Consider the following 17,337-nt stretch of genomic DNA (forward strand, 5'->3'; position numbering starts at 1 on the left):
ATTACACAGGTTCAGAGGTGGTTACTAGGCTATTGGCCCTGAGGGCATTATAAGCCTAGCCATGTTACCCTTGTTCCCTTATTGACCAAGTTGTATGGTGTGATGTCCCTGCTCTAGGCAAGTAATCAAGGAGCCTGAATCCTACCACTGACACCAATGAGAGATGTTCACTTGGAACAAAGATACACACAGTATTTTCAGATGCAAGCACAATTTCCCTTAAGAACAAAGGGAACACACTCCCTTCCTGGGACTGGATTTCCCTCTCTCTCATCAGGCCACAAATAAAACCCCACACTGACCACAGCTGTAGAGCTGAGTCCTTAGCTGACTGTTCCAAGCCAAGACCTCCACCACCCTCTCTGTGAAATCAGTGTTCTATGTCCCTGCTCCAAGTAGCTGACAAACACACTCTGAGATTTGATTTTCTCACACACACACACACACACACACACACACACACACACACACACGGAAAAGGCTGGCACAGATTTACCAGCTATGCCCCCTCTGCCCAGACTATAAGATAGGTACTTGCCACCAGAACATTCCAAAGCCAGAGACTCTATGGCTGCTTCAAGGGTACACAATTATACTGAGTAAAAGTAATACGAATACAAATGGTAGTGTTTGACCAATGCAGCAAGGCTTTCAGGAGCAGCCAGTGTCACAAAATAAATATAAGTACTTTCAAAGGTTAAAATATTATCTATAAGAGTAGCCACAATGAAAAGCTTAGATATATTTAACAATAAATAATAAAAAACATGAAAATACTAAATATGTATTTACAATAAACACCAGAGTTTCAATCACAGGAAGTATTAAAAATAACACAGATGGATAGATTCACACAGATACCAAAAAACAGTACTTAACTAATCTCACTATATTTTCCTGACTGATCTAAAGAATAAGTATTCCCTGGTTGTTTACTAAAGCAAGGCAAGATAAAGTGGATGAGCGAACCTTCTTTGTCAGGTTTCAAAAAAGACTGCTGAGAGCTAAGTGACATCTCTGGCAAATATCTAAATATCATTTCAGTGCTGGCTACAGAATATCACATTTGGCCATCTGACTCTGGTTCCCACACTACTCTCTTTACTAGAAACTGAACTAGAATCTAGCACATATGTGTCATAATACACGCACAGAGTTTTGCTAAGGTGTGTCATAGCATCTGGAAGGTAATAAAACCATTTAAAAACATCCACCCTTCCAGAGTAGCAATTAGTTTACCCCTAAGGACAACACAGTAGGATTCCTATGCCTGTTTTTTCACAGATGTTTTGTTGCTGCAAGCAGAACTGTAAGATACAATTTTTATGGCCTAAACCAGGTAATTTAATTTCAGACTATTTTTCTAAGTTAGCTGGACAGAGATTAATATCTTCTCTTCCAGTACCCTCTGTCATAATATATTCATTTCAACAGTTACAATGCAGTATGACATACAGGTGTATTCCTTTTCTGTCCAGCAGGACACACTGTTGGAACATTTTTATCACAAGCAGCTTTACAAATACGTTTTTAATATGTACACCTGTACAAGTCAATTTGTTATACAAATATCATACAATTCTTTACAAAACTCCTGCTAGCTATGTTGGCATATGTTACACATGTACTGCCCTACTCTCTCTGGCATAGCTGGCACTACCTCACATTATCACATATGGTCTATGTTTGGAGCGCAAGTCTATGATCAGCACCCACTGTGCTTATCCAAGAGGGACATAGGTGAGACCCTAGGGTAAATTTATGGTGTACATTTATGGTCTCCCATCCAGTTTTCTAAGTTACACTTAAATAGGGTCATTGAGGGGCTCTTGTTTATGGAAATTGGAAGTTTGTTTCACAAGAGTGGCAATCTCTGAGAGACGCATCTATTTCTCCAGCATATCCTGTTAATATCACAAGCTAGGTTAAGATCCCTAGAATGAGTGAATCTTGTCCCATTTGACTTACAGATGTGTAGCATTTCTGTTAGGATAGGGTCCGAGACTGCTCTCAGCAGCCTATTAGATACATAGTATAGTGACAGAGCCTTCAATCTGTTCATGTAGGTCATGTGTTGAAGGCCCTGAATTTTCTTGGTGAGAAACCTCTGAGGTATCTCCAGCTGCTGCAGGTGTCTGGTAAGGTACATACAGAAGAAAGCATTGTACTTCATTAGTGGTCTGATGAAGGATGAGTACAGGACAGTTATAACATCCTTAGCTCTGAATGTGATGCCCTTATTTACGAGATGTGCAGTGCAGAAGACATTCCTTTCCACTGTGGACACAAATGGTGATCAAAGTTAAGGTTGCTTTCAACCTGTGTTCCCAATTTTCTCACAACAGGGTTTGTTTTGCATTTAGTTTAAGTCCATATCTTTGGCACCTGTCATTTGTCTGTGTAAGCCTTTTTTGTGGTGTGTCAACATCGTTGGGGGACTCAATGATTGCACCCAATTTGCAGTCATCGGCAAACTTGGTAATCCACAGGCCATTTATTTTCAGCTGGACTTCTGAGAAATAGATTCCAAACAGAAGGGAGCCCAGCACAGATCTTTGTGGTCTGCTGGTAGAGGTAGAATCACCAATTTTGACTGTATGTATTCTGTTGGTGAGCCAGTCTCAGCTAGTAATATATGGGTTAATTCCCAGCTGGGTGAGTTTCTTAATGACGCCTGAGTTGGAGGTTGTGTCAAAAGTCTTGGCTAAGTCAAGATAGGCTGTATGTACTGTTTTGCCTTCATCCAAGGCTTTGGTGACATTCTTGAAGAAGTCTACCAGGTTTAATAAGCATTATCTACCCTTAACGAAGGCAAATTTGGTCAGGTCAAGAGTTTGAAGGTCACCTATACCTTTGTTGATAAGGTCCATGATGATTCTGTCCATGGTCTTGCAGATAACGCTGGTTAGGCTTATTGGTCTATAGTTCCCAGGGTCGGTTGAGGGACCCCCTTTGTGCAAGGGAATTACTGTTGCTGTTTTTCACTTTGCTGGGCAAAGCCAGTACTAAGACTGTGGTTGAAGAGAGTGCCAAGTGGTTCCACTAGGTCCTGTTTTAGACCATTTAATAGGTAGCCTGGGATGTTCTCCAGTCCCACAGACAATGTGTTTTTGGGTCATAGAGAGTGCGGTGTTTACCTGGTCTTTGGAGATACTAAGTAGAAGAATGGTGACAGGTACAATTTGGCGTATGTCTGGTGGGGATAGGGTGATTAAGTTTGCACCAGATCTGTCTGCTAGCATGTTGGCAATGTCCTCAGGGTCAGTATGAGTGGTACAACAGCTACTAGTTCGGCACAAAGCCAGGCCTTCCCTTTTAGATTCTTGATGTAGCTAAAGAATGCCTTGTGATTATCCTTAGATAGGGATGCTAGTTTAGCTTTGTAATTGGCTTTAGAGGACTTTACAAGCTATCTAATGTGCTTGTTCAAGCTGTGGAGGGTGTCCTTCCCTCTGTTGAGTCAATTCCCTGTTGTTTTTAGAGCTTAGTTTCTTCCTCTTGTTGTATAACCTATTTATGCTTGATGTCCACCAGAGTGGCCTTTTATTTTGTGAGGACCTTGTTTTGATTCGTTCAGGTACAGCCAAGTATATATACATTTGTATAGGTGTTCATACAAGGCATTTGTGTACACCTCTGTGTAGGAGTCATTGTTGACAGTGGTAGCGGGGTGGGGGGGGGTTGAAACTATTTATGCCATAACTTAGGGAGCTATAGTTTTCTTTGAAGAAATGTTTCATCCTTTTTGCTCTTTGGGGGGGGGGGGGTCAGGTATGATTGTTACTTCGAACAAGACTGATTTATGATTAGACCTTACCAGAGAGGGCAACACACAGGGGGTTGTGCAGAGACCCCATAGATGGTGAGTCTAGGACATTCAAGCCCCTTACAGGGAGGCAGACTACCTGTTCCAGAACATGTTTGTGCTCATACATGACTCGCAATTGATGAAAGGATAGTTGAAATAACCCATGGCCAAGGTGTTTGGCTGTATAGTGAGTGACTCAAGTAGGTCCAGGTAGGCAGAGTGGTGCTTGTGGTTCATTTAGTATCGATTACTGGGACATTATGACCTGCATTATTAATAATTGGGGTATTTTAATCACCTTGTAGATTTCAATAGTATTATTGGCAAGCCAAATTTTGTGATAAAAAGGGGGTGGGATGTTTGAAAGATATCATGGAGAGAGGAAATGGCTGTCTAAACCAGGCATGCAATAAACAACACTGCACTTTTAAATGGGGTTGTTGCCATCATTGCAAGTTTATTCTGGTAAGGGAAAGTGTTAAAATGTTTTAATTGATACCAATGTGAGAATTAATTGTGTTACTAGAGGTCTGGCTCATGTGGCATTGTGCCAAAAATGTAATTATTTTTATACTGGTAAGACAAGTAGGATGTTCAAAGATAGGCCATATTCATTAATGTCTGCATTAAGTGTACATGATCTGCATTCAAGAACATCCCTATCACATTTTGTGCTTTCTATTCATTCAGAAAGATTATATTAAGAGTAAATGTAGTCTACACTTTGTGGAAACCTTTATGAATCTTACTTTATATTTAAGCCTGCAAAGAAATAAATAGGAAAACTAAAATTAGGAGAAAGAAGTTGTGAGTTATGCTTGTGTTGTCTGTTGACTCAGAAGGGCGTACACTTAGTGTAGGCATTAATGAATCCCATTTATGAGCATGTTCATAATATCAATGCTTTAGCCAAACATGTCATTTGTTTTCTAGAACACATTTTTTTTTTATTTTTTGGTTTGGAAAAACAGGTTTCAAATGCAAGAGGTGGCGCTGATGGGTTAAGGTTGGAAGGCTATGAACTGCACTGGCAAATTAAAACAAATGCTGGGACTTGACCAGGACTAGCATTTCAAAACTCAAATCTTTGGGTCTTTTGGAATAATTAGTTATAAAGTTTTATAGGAATACATAATATATATTACTTATTCATGTTATTGAAAGTTGGATGGATCACTTTTTTTTAGTTCTAAAACTTTTTGTTTTTAACAAAACATGCAGTGTCTGAATTTTTATTATATGTTATATGACCAAATGGATAGGCTTAAATAGGATGCTTACAACAAGAATGCTCATTCTAATGAAAGATTTTCACCTGCAGTTCTGTGCCTTTTGAGTGGTGTTTTATTCTACTGTTTGACAAGATGCCATACCAAATAGGACTCCAATTGCTGAGGATAAATTTGTTGAGTTTTAGCTATGAAAGCAACTCTGTAGTGTGAACTGATACAGGTGGATGGTAGTGGAGAATATTGGTGATGAAAGGATTAGCTTTGTGGAGTATTAACTTAAGCTAAATAACTTGCCGTATTAATTCAGTTTGGTATTTTGTATGGCAAACATGCCAGCACCCCCCAGTCTGTTACCGGGGTGATTATTTATATAAATGCTGTAGTGGCTGGCTATGCTGAATTAGTGCAAAATGATGGTGGTCTTTGAGCCATGTTTTAGTTATTGATAGAGTCAGGTTTCAAGGAGTTCAAACTTCCTATTAGTACATCACTACAGGGTGGCTTGATGTTCTTCCAAGGTGATATTTAAAGGAATAATACATAAAGCCAACATATGTGCAGGAGAACCCTGAACCCTTGTAACTCACAGAACTCTCCAAAATGAATTTATCATACACCAAACTAACTATTCCCTATAACCTCTATGAATTAACATTTCCCTTCTTACTCACTCTTAAAGATAGCATCATCAAATATTAAATGGGACAATCTAATATATTGATCCCTTTTGAATATGTCTGGTCCAAGTGAGTTGACATATATAAACTAATTTTGCTAGATTTTATTATATGTGGGATATCTTCAACTGATTACAAATTTCTGATGGTTCTGTGACCACATACACCACAGTATGTCTTTACTGACCATTTTAGGTTTAAAATTGTTAGGTGTTGAAGTGTATATTTTCATTGTTATTAGTCATTTGAAAGATAATATGCATTACGTATTTGATTGTTTAATTATTAGCCATATGATTGGCTAATAATATTTAAGTGAGTTGTGTGTATATATTGAACTGTTTTGATAAAATCCTTGGAAAGAGATGAAAACACTACAGTATAATGAAGTTTGGTGTGTGGTGAATTTGTTTTAGTGATATTTAGAGGAACTGTAGTGGAGAGTATCACTTCACACTCAAGTGCAGGAGAGGGCTTAAAATGCATCCCTTCTATATTTGCCAACATGTTGAAACATTTGTGAAACAGAACAAGCTATTGTAAGCATCTACAGGAGTTCGATCACCAGCCCTCACACCCTAAGGCATGATCCAATCAAAATGTTTAATTTAAGCTTTGCTCTGCACTTCTGGTTTTAAATCAACAGTTCACAAACTGGTGGAAAATGAATTAAAGTATCAAAAGAATGCCCAACAGGAGCCAATACTGCTTAATCTAGGGTACAGGATATATGGTAAAATGTTTCTAGTGTCCAAGGTGCATAGGATTTGCACTTCAATTACAGTTAAGTTACTAGACAATACAATAACTAATGGTTGTGTTTTATTTATTAGGGTATCATAGATTCACTCATCCATATAGTTTTTGCTCAACCTCTTTTATCTGCTAATCCAGTTCAGAGTCATTCCAGGATTATAAACTAAACTTAGTCTATTCTGGCACTCACCAGGTTTAAGGTACAGAAAGTAATCTTAGATAGGTTGCACTCAGTAGCAACTTTCTGTAACTAACACAGACACACACACACACACACACACACACACACACACACACACACACACACACACACACACACACACACACACACACACACACACACAGCAAATCACTCATGAAATACATACCTAAAGGAAAATTTAGTGATCTGGAGGAATGCCAATTCTCTATGACATGTCTGTAATATGTGGGAAGAAGACAGCCAGCAGAACCGAAGTGGGCACTAGGACGACACACAAACTCATTAAAGAAGACACTCCTGCCAAAAACTGAAATGAAGAACCAGGCACTGTGAGGAAGCAATACTAATCGATAAGTCACAATTCCATAATAGAGTCCTTAAGACTAGAAAAGACAGAACACATTAATTCAAATGCAGAGCTGCTAAGTCTTCAATAAGCACCTGTAGTTACTTTTTTTTCCTTAAAGTGTTTTTTTTTTATTTTGTTTTGTAATCAACTTGTATGCAGGTTCAACCACTATTTGCTGTTTTAGATAGTAAGGTTCTTGAAGACAGTGTACACAGCACTAACTTGATTGTAGTCAATTGTTTCATAGATGAGTTTCCAGATCAAAATGCTGATTTTAATATATATAAAGACACAATATGATAACAAAATCATGTATACCTGTGAGCTGTAGCATCACAATGGTGCCAAAATCACTCATGTGTGGTGGCACTTATGGATCTATTACAACTTTTGTTAGCAGCTAGATCTCAGACGGCAATGCTGAAGCACAACACACATTACTAACCATGTATAAAAGCACCATTTAAATGCAAACTGTAATGTGCATAGGTCAACATCATAGCAACTAACTTAACCCTGCAGTTAGTCAGCAAACTAAGGGAAAAAATAAGTACACAACTTGCTGATTTATTTATTTGTTTAATTTTTTGAGACTATAAAACAGTAGATGATGGCCGATATTTTGCACACAATAAGTTAGAGGACTTCCACTCATACTATCAGTTCACAGAAATATGAAGGAAAACACTTAAAACAACTTTTCCTTCATATTTGTGTGGGTAGGAACATTTGCAAATGCAACAGACCTACAAGCATGTACAGGCACTTAAAATCAAAAGCCCTCCATAGCCTATAGCATGCTCATACTTCAAGTTTAATTAAAATTTTGTTTTGTATCTTTGTTGTCTGAGACAAACATTTCAAAGACTGGGGGTCCACAATGCTACAGCAGTTACAGCTGGTTTCTCACAGCTTTGGACTCACCATTTTTTCTTGGCTGGGGTACCTTCTCTATGAACTCTGTATGCTCTCTCTGGGGCAAGTCAGTTCTTGACCAGGTCTCTGGTTCCCTCCCATATCTTAAGCAATGTGGAATGGTGAATTAATGATCATCCTAAACTGCTCATAGGTTGTTGTAAATGTGTACATATTGGGTATGTGGGTGTGTTCTGCAATGGCTATTTACCATGTACAGGACTGGCTTTCTGCCAAGTGTCTGTTCTTTGATGTGAATGGATCCAACTCTCCTGCGTCCCTGAAGAGGAGAAAGTGGGTATCTGAAATGGATGAATGAATGAATAAACAACCAACCAAACAAGCTAACAAATAAATTCATATGGTGACCAGCACAGGAAGCTATTATTTCTTTGATACAATTCCTATATCTTCTGTGCACATATACTGTATATTGGCTAAAAAAAACATTAGAAGGCCACAGAACAGTACTGCCTCATTCCAGCTTAGTGTCCACCTCAAAATTCCTTATTCTGTTGACCTCACACACTTGACCAACACGTTCACAGACCATGTCTAGTGCAGGATAACATTCTGCTTTGATAAGTAGGTTTTCTTGTATTCTGGTCCTAAGATTTTATTAAATATCTTTTTTACAGAACAACATCACATAATGTACAGTTCTGTCTTGAAGTTTTGCATCTGTAGTGAAAAATCACTTTACAGCTAGTGCAGGAAAATTTGGATCGGATGGGTGAATCCGTAGTCAATTTCAGAACCTGCTTTTCACGAAGATGTGAACTTTTTCATCAGTTAGTTCCATGGGTTAGGTGAAAAAGATACATTCAAATCAGTGATCAATCAAGACCTTGGAAGAGTCTAAACATGTTTTGACTGCTAAGTGATACACAGTTATTCAGACTACATTGTGAGAGCAACAATTTTTTTTTTTAGATAAAGGCCAAAAGTTTGCATTGAAAGCCTGCTTTCCAAGTAGAACATGAATAATTTGCTTTAAGTTTTAGTCATGAGGTAAGTCACTAGGAAAACCATAAATTCCTTATAAACGTACTGAAACTGTCACAGTTGACAGGCACATATTTAATATGGCAAATGCTTTGTTACTCTTAGATGTTTTCAAAACGTCACACAAGAGTTAATACATACCTCAGAGTACTTCATAACAATGAAAATCGCCAGGTTTCTATCACCCCCAAAAATGCTCTTTTTGTATTATGACAATGAATTTAGCATGCCTGGGGAAAAATTAAAGTTATACAAGAAATCATATGACAATGGAAAATGCACTTTCAACCCTAATCCTTACACCATACCACAGTTTTGTAGACAGTACATGTGCATAAGTGAACTTCATCTGGGCAACACTTTGTATAAACAAATAAAAGCAATAATTACAAGTTATTGGGCAAAGAATAACAGGAAACCATGAATAAAATACCACAACAGCAAAGAATCTTAATAGCTCTGCCTACCTATATAGATACATACAATACACACATTTATTTGATTCACTTATTCATTACACTTTAATAATATTAACCTTGTCCACTTTTTTACAGTGGGAAGAAAAGCTCCAGGAACATAATTAGATATTGAAAGACTTTTGAAAATGAATTTTCCTTCCTACAATTTCATATTCATTACAGATAAATTAAACAAACATAGTCTTACTACAAAAAGTAATACCACTGAATTGTTCTTTTGTTCTAGACTACTGACCATAGTAGGCATGCTTTTCCTGTCTGCGTATCCACAGGATTGTAAGTTTCCTAGCACTAACTTAAAGTGCTTACTATATATAATAGGTTGTGGCGTGAAATTTACTTTAGATAGCTGGCCAGGTTTTGCTGGAGAAAATGCAATGGGAGTATTCAAAGCATAGACTGCCAAGTTACTCAAACAATCAAACATTTAATGAACTGATTTAAAGCTTTACCAAGGACATTTCAGATTTTGTTTTTGCCTGGGAACAAGACACCTGGTATCTGCCAAAGTCTTGCTGCTCTTTCTTTGCACATGAAAGATGTTCTCCGAAACGTATCTCATCGCTCTGTGCTTTACTGACTAAAGCACAAATCATCATCTCAGAATAACCCTAGACAATGCCTCAAGAAAGCAAATAACTTCCAGTCACACCACAGAAATATAAAAGAGATGGAAACTAGGCAAAATGTATCTGTCTTGAAAAGCAACGACCTTAAAAGGATGAAGAGACATGCTATTTCTAAAAACTGCTGGAACAGTTTAACAGCTGGGTACTGTATGCAAGCAAATATGTTTGGCTGCAGGAGAAATTGACTATGGTAGTACATTTCAAATTTCACACTTTTGTTTGCACAACTCATGCATATTAATTTGTTGCCTGGGTGACTAAAGCATTCCGTTTTAGTGCAAAAAAAACGTGCTTAAGGTAATTCAGACTGACAGAACAGCTTGTAGGAAGTAATTCTACGGAGCAGAAAGGAAGGAGGAGGAGATGGGAGAGTTTTACCTTGAGAATGATACATGGGTCAGCTCGTGTGTACATTATGATGCCGTTATTCTGCAGCGTCCGCAGGCGCAGACCCAGCTTCAGCTCATCTTTCTGTCTGCTTTCTGCAACCCGGTACTTAATGTAGCTATTTCCAGCAAAGCTGAGTGATGTGTGCCCTGAAAGAAGAAAAGTACAGACTTTAGTCACTGAATTTAAAAGATAATACTGCTCACTGTAGGACAATCTGGACTGCATGCAAAGTATATCTGGTACTGCTAGCTGTCATGTAATGGCTACAAACAGACATACTTTACTCTGTTGCTACAAGCAAACATTACTTCACCCCATCACCCAAAAATCAGTTAATATCCCAAAGTGTGAATGAAAATGGGGCATTAATGCCGAGTTCTGTAGCATGTTCACTCCTCGTGTTTCTAACGCTTCCACCTGTGTCCAAAGGACCCTCCCTCACAGTGTGGTTATTTGTTAACAATGCTGTATTCACAGTCACACAGTGGTTTACAGCAGAAGTAAATTGTTTATTTCATTGCACTGAGGGTCTCTAGATGCCCCCATTTTAAAAGACACAGCTTCTATTTTTATAAAAGATTATAAAAAGTTTAAATCAGCACAATTTAAGAGAGTAAAACATATATATTCTCTACTTTATATCCATCCCTTTGGAACCAATCCCTTATGAACTATAGAACATCTGTAGAAACAAAACTTCTAAGTCACCGAATCAAACAATTCCAAAGTAATTTTTCCTAGGACTCATTCACGATAGCTGCCATAAAACAGACTACATCAGCCCATTTAGTAAATGAACCTGCAACATTGCCAGAAGTATGCTCTCCACCCTTAAACAGCAATGCTTACACCTGTCCGTATGGCTCATATAGACGGCTTATTATTTCAAGCCAACAACCAGTACGATCTTCAAAACAGGGAGTCTCCACCATATCTGTAAGTCGTGGCATCACAGATGGTTTATTGCTGTAACATTTGGTACCAGCTGCATGTTGCAACCTTTATCAGCATATACTTGAGACTGCACCAGTGTATAAGAAATGACACCAACTTGATACTTATTCCTGGGTGTATTATGACAAACCAACATTAATTATACTGCTCACAATGCATCGCTGGCAGCTATACTGCTGCACAGTGCATCGCTGGCAGCTACACTGCTGCACAGTGCATCGCTGGCAGCTACACTGCTGCACAGTGCATCGCTGGCAGCTATACTGCTGCACAGGGCATCGCTGGCAGCTATACTGCTGCACAGGGCATCGCTGGCAGCTATACTGCTGCACAGGGCATCGCTGGCAGCTATACTGCTGCACAGGGCATCGCTGGCAGCTATACTGCTGCATAGCGCATCGCTGGCAGCTATACTGCTGCATAGCGCATCACTGGCAGCTATACAGCTGCATAGCACATCACTGGCAGCTATACTTCTGTACAGTGCATCACTGGCAGCTATACTGCTGCACAGTGTATCATTGGCAGCTATACTGCTGCAGAGTAGATGCTCGCAGTATAATAAGTTGCAAAATGTAGCATTAATGCTCTGCACCTGCCATACCTCTGTCTGTAAATATACCAGTTCTGTGGCTGCAGGGTTGTGGCAGCTGAGCCCTAACACTGGGGAGATGGACCCCGCAAAAAATGCTATAAACGTTTTGTTATTATTATTTATTAATGCCTGTAACAATGGTGATTGGGGGTGAACAGTACGCTGGACTTTGCTAAGCCTGACTGAAATCCTCTCAAGTAGATCTAAATTTTTTAACTGACTACATTTGCGAAGGTGCCAGTTTCTTTCAGCTATATAATGTGTTACTTCTGAAAGCAACCTGTTTAATGTGATGTAGTGTTTTACTCTGATATATTTTACATCCCTGTACTCCATACCATTGGATTTTATGAACTCTATGCATGTCAATGTTTCAAAAGAAATGTCACTTTGTTTCAGTATACAATATTTTTTTTTATAACTGATTGTTTCATGTACTTGCGTTTAACATTTCATGTGCAAGACCAAAATACTTTACTAGTACAACATTTCATAGCAAGTCAGTCCTTGCAGATGTTTCAGTATCTTGCCTGCTTCTTAGTAATCTAACATTCAAGTACTTGAGAAACTTCATTGCCTATTCTTTAACTGCAGACATACTAGGAATAAAATCAGGAAAGTCAATATTAAGAAATCTATATCACAGTGTTATCAATTCTTTGCTGCTTCTGGAAATGCCTCTGTAGGCACCTGCTCAGATAGTTCTCTGGATACGTCTCAACATCTCATGTCTGGAGATATCCTGAAAACAGTACTTGTTGTCACAACAGTCTCTCAAGGACATAGTCAATTTGAAAAAAAAATGTCTCTAGTTTCTTCTCAAAAAAAGTTTCCATTCTCAGTACAATCAACAAATGCCTCAAACATATTACAACTATACCTTTTTCATATTTTGGGGGGGGGGGGGGGATTTGCTGCACTGTCACCCAGTTCCTACTTTTTAAGCCCTCATTTCTTCTTACTTTGACTACATTATTAAACTCTGGCCTTTAATACTGCCTTATTCATTACATTCCAAGGAAGATACCAGGACAACCTACCTCTTTCTGTTATAGAAGATACTTTTCTCCTTACGTACCCTCTTACCGCTTTCAGACACGACCATCACTGAATTTCCTGCTGTCCTGCAACTTATTTCCTTCTTCATTGCTACTTCCTCATGACTTGACATCTATAAAATACCGATTCCTGTACTTAATTATGCTACTCGCCAGCGTATCCTCTATTCTTCTTCTCCTACTGTGCCATTTTTCATCCTACCATGACTCAATAAAATATCACAACATTTCTCCAACTCTGTCCCAACCACCAATCCATACTACTTTATACATCGCATCAAATCTATTTAATATTGCCCCTCACCTTTATTCCAAATATAGGATGATTAATTACAACTCAAACCAAAACAAAATTAAGTGAAAGAATCCTTTCCAAAATCAAGTATGCATAATTCGTCAATATACTAAATTCCTTCTAGGAGGAGATATACACCCTAATCCTGGCCCCACCTATCACAATGAACACAAAGATAATTCTCTCCCACACACTTCTGTAACCCAACAACAGCCAATCCCCAACTCTGTTGATCTATTTTTTGCCGCAATAAATGTTAGAAGTATAAGAATTAAAACTGCTAAACTACATGCCTGCATTACCCAACATAAATCTGATATTCTCGCTGTAAATGAAACTTGGCTTAAACCCAGCATAAATGACTCCAAAGTTATACCTTCTGGCTATAACATCATCCTTAATGCCTGTATAAAGAGGAAAGGTGGTGTTGTTGCTTTAATATTTCCCAGCACCTACCACATTTCCCCTACAGCAAACCAACACCAAATTCAGTTCAGCAGAGCTTCTTATTGATTTCCACAAAATAAACAAACATGTATTATTGTCCTTTACATCCCTCCTGGTAACAATACAGCTATACTGGAACACATCCTACACTGGCTATCCATAACATTTCCACAGAAAAAAAACATTACTAGGTGAGGTGAATGTCAATTGGTTGAACATGAACTCTTAACTCCCCTATATCATGCATGAACTTATATGGTTTCACACAACTAATTAATAGCCCCACACATTACAGTAAGACATCAAATTCTGTATTAGACTGGATCCTAGTATCAGACCCTGGCAAATACTCCACCACAGGTACAATGTCAGATTCTGTCAGTGCTCGTCTCCCAATCTATACCACTAGACATCGCACACATCCAGTTAAACAGTATATCTATAAAACAACACGTAACTTTTCCAAGTTTAACCCAGAAATGTTCACTACTACACTATCGTCTGTTAACTGGAACTTCCTAAACATCCTCCCCATATATGATGCTGTAACTGAATTCAATACAATTGTTCTTGTTGTTGTTGTTGTTGTATCTTTCGGCTTTTCCTGGTTAGGGGTCACCACAGCGGAACTCCGGTCTGCTAATGATTGGCAGTAGATTTTTACGTGCCGAGTTGCCAACCCTGACGTACAACCTTCAATGAAGGTACGACCATTCACACATGTCTCCACACAGAAGACGCTTTTTAGCTGAGAATCGAACAGGACAACGTCTTACTGAGAGGCGAATTCAGTACAATTGTTCTAAATATCCTAAATAGCCTTGCACCTCCTAGGAGGAAGAGACTGAAAACAAACAAAGAGTAGAATATTAATGCAGGGTAGGAGAAAAGCATGGAAAGAATGGCAAAAATATAAAACACCGCAGTATCCTGAAGACATACTAAAAGAAAACAAATGGAGGCAACCCTATACTATAGTAACTTTCAGAATAATACTAAACACAACCCAAAACCTTGGGATATCCATTAAAGAAATCTTAACATCATGGCTAAAAATTAAACCCAAACCCCTCTCCCAATAACTCACCACTAGAAATTGCAATACAGTTCAACTCTTTTTTTTACAGATAGTATAGCATCTTTAACTAAGGACTCCTCAATATCTAATCCCAATCCTGCTCAGCAGCCACATATCACCACATCCACTTTCACCTTCAAACCTGTGCTCACATCCTGTATAAAACTACTCTTAAACAAACTTAAAACGTGCTCTTCTTCAGGTGAGAACGTTCCAAGTGAGTACCTAAAAATAGCAGCCAACAGCATTGCTTATCCTGTCTAAATCCTTATAAATAGGTTAATCTGGGAATCCCGCATTCCCTTTCTCTGGAAAAAGTCACACATTATCCCTCTGCACAATGGAGGAAATTCAACAGACATTAATAACTTTAGTCCTATAACAATCTTATATCCCTCGCCAAAATACTTGAAAAATGTATTCAAAAACAATTGCTAGACTATCTCCTGCAGGAAGAACTCCTATCCCCTACACAACACGGCTTCCATCCTTCTCATAGTACTAGCACCGCCCTTGTATCCTATATAGATACCGTCAATAAAGCTAGAGATAATGGCAAACTAGTTTCTTACTTATTTCTAGCCTTGTCTAAAGCCTTTGACACAATTTGTTATAGCAAAGAAAAACTCAGCAACTAAAACTACACTTGTCACTACCTATCTCATCCCCACTCTTCTTTATGGTGCTCCTATCCTTACTCACCTCCAGGCTTCACAAAAATTAAAACTTGAACAATGCTATAATAAAGTTGCTAGATTTGCAATACATACCCCTTTCAGAACCCACCACTGTATAGAAATGAAAAGCCTAATTTGGTTAGAACCTTCACATCAACTAGAATATACACTTCTTACCACCTATAAAATTATCCAGCATCCATCTGCCTGTCCAGTACTAAGAAACATTCTATACAACTATATTCATAGGTTCATTGGTTTATAGGTGTGTACTAAGCTAATGGCCCTGGAGCCTTTACAAGCCTAGACCAAACGATTACCCTGGCATCCTGCCACCTGACCTTAGTTCCCAGTGCCTCTGTCGAGTAAAGCAACAGGAGTGATCCCTGGGGTAAATTTTCTGTTTCCCATCCACTCATCAAGATTTCTCTTGAAAAGGGTCAGTGAGGTGCTCTGTTCGACATGTATGGTAAGTCTATTCCATAGCATGGGCAGTCTCTAGGTTATGAACCTGTCCCTCCAGCATGTTCTGTTTTGTTGTGGTGATGAAGTGAGGGTCTGGAGCATGTGGTTCAGAGGGATTGGGATTTCTTTAGATGTAGCATTTCTAAGAGAACTGGGTCAGACATGGCTTTGTAAGTTAAGCAGAGATCACCTCTAAGTAAGCAATATGGGACAGAAAATAGAGTTTTTTGAGTCTGTCCATATAGGACAAATGTTTAAGGCCCAAGATCCTCTTTGTGAGGTACTTTTGTGGCCTCTCCAGTTGTTGCAGGTGTTTAGTGAGGTACAAGCCAAATGGGGCATTGTACTCAATGACTGGCCTAATGAGGGGAGAGCAGAGGGAGACAATGACCTCTTTCTTCCTGGATGCAAAACCCTTGGTAATGAGATGTGCCACATAGAAGGACTTTCTGACCACAGTGGCAATGTGGTGGTCAAAAGAGAGGTTGCAGTCAACCTGTGTTCCCAGATCTCTTATAATGCCTTCTGTGTTCAGTGGACTACCACTGTGGTAATTCATGGGAATCGAGTTTTTCCCAAAGCGGATGAAGACACATATTTTGGCACTGAGCTTAAGGCCATAGTTCTGACACCAGTCGTTGGTCTCAGTGAGGCCTTTCTGTAGGATGTCAACATCATTTGGGGAGTTAATAATTGCTCCCAACTTGCAATCATCTGCAAACTTTGTCAGCCAGAGTCCCTTCGTGTTGGCCTGGACTTCAGAGAAGTAGTTACCAAATAGGAGAGGAACCAGAACCAAACTCTGTGGGTCTCCAGTTGTGACTGGTCAGCAGTCTGACTTGGACTTGGACACTGTGGGTTCTACATGTGAGCTAGTTTGCAACCCACATAGTGATATAGGGGTCGATGCCTAGCTTAGTGCGTTTTTCTATGATTTCTGAGAGGGGAATGGTATCAAAGGCCTTGGCCAGATCAAGGTAGACTGTATGAACCACTTTGCCTTCATCCACAGCTCTGGTGACTGACACAAAGAAGTTGACCAAGTTGACTAGGCATGATCTACCTTTCACAAAACTAAACTGTATGGGATCCAGAGTTTGGAGATTCCCTATATCCAAGTTACAAAGTTCGTTGGAGTATCAAACTTGAATATCAGGATTTATTTTGGCAGATTATTTTGGAAGCCACAAAAAGTCCAGGTTTGAATGATATGCTTTCCATTCTTCCAGTCCTTAAGCTAAGAGCTGCTAAATTGTATTTTTTTATAAAGCCACAAGATGGCAGTCTTGTATTTTAAATGTGTTTATAGTAAAAGTTAATAGTATT

At 38.9% G+C, this 17,337-nt stretch overlaps 1 protein-coding gene across 3 annotated transcripts in view; it reads right to left on the reverse strand.

The window, feature by feature from the left end:
• Positions 1–17,337, reverse strand: part of FAT3 (FAT atypical cadherin 3) — a 2,670,157-nt gene that overhangs the window by 243,289 nt on the left and 2,409,531 nt on the right. For all 3 annotated transcript variants that reach the window (XM_044072199.1, XM_044072198.1, XM_044072200.1), the window contains exon 21: positions 10,431–10,588. In XM_044072199.1, coding sequence (XP_043928134.1) covers positions 10,431–10,588 — 158 coding nt within the window. The remainder of the gene's footprint in view (positions 1–10,430; positions 10,589–17,337) is intronic.

The sequence above is a fragment of the Protopterus annectens genome, chromosome 5.part0 (genome assembly GCF_019279795.1).
Source record: "Protopterus annectens isolate FY-2018-M chromosome 5.part0, PAN1.0, whole genome shotgun sequence".
Taxonomy (NCBI): Eukaryota; Metazoa; Chordata; order Ceratodontiformes; family Protopteridae; genus Protopterus; species Protopterus annectens.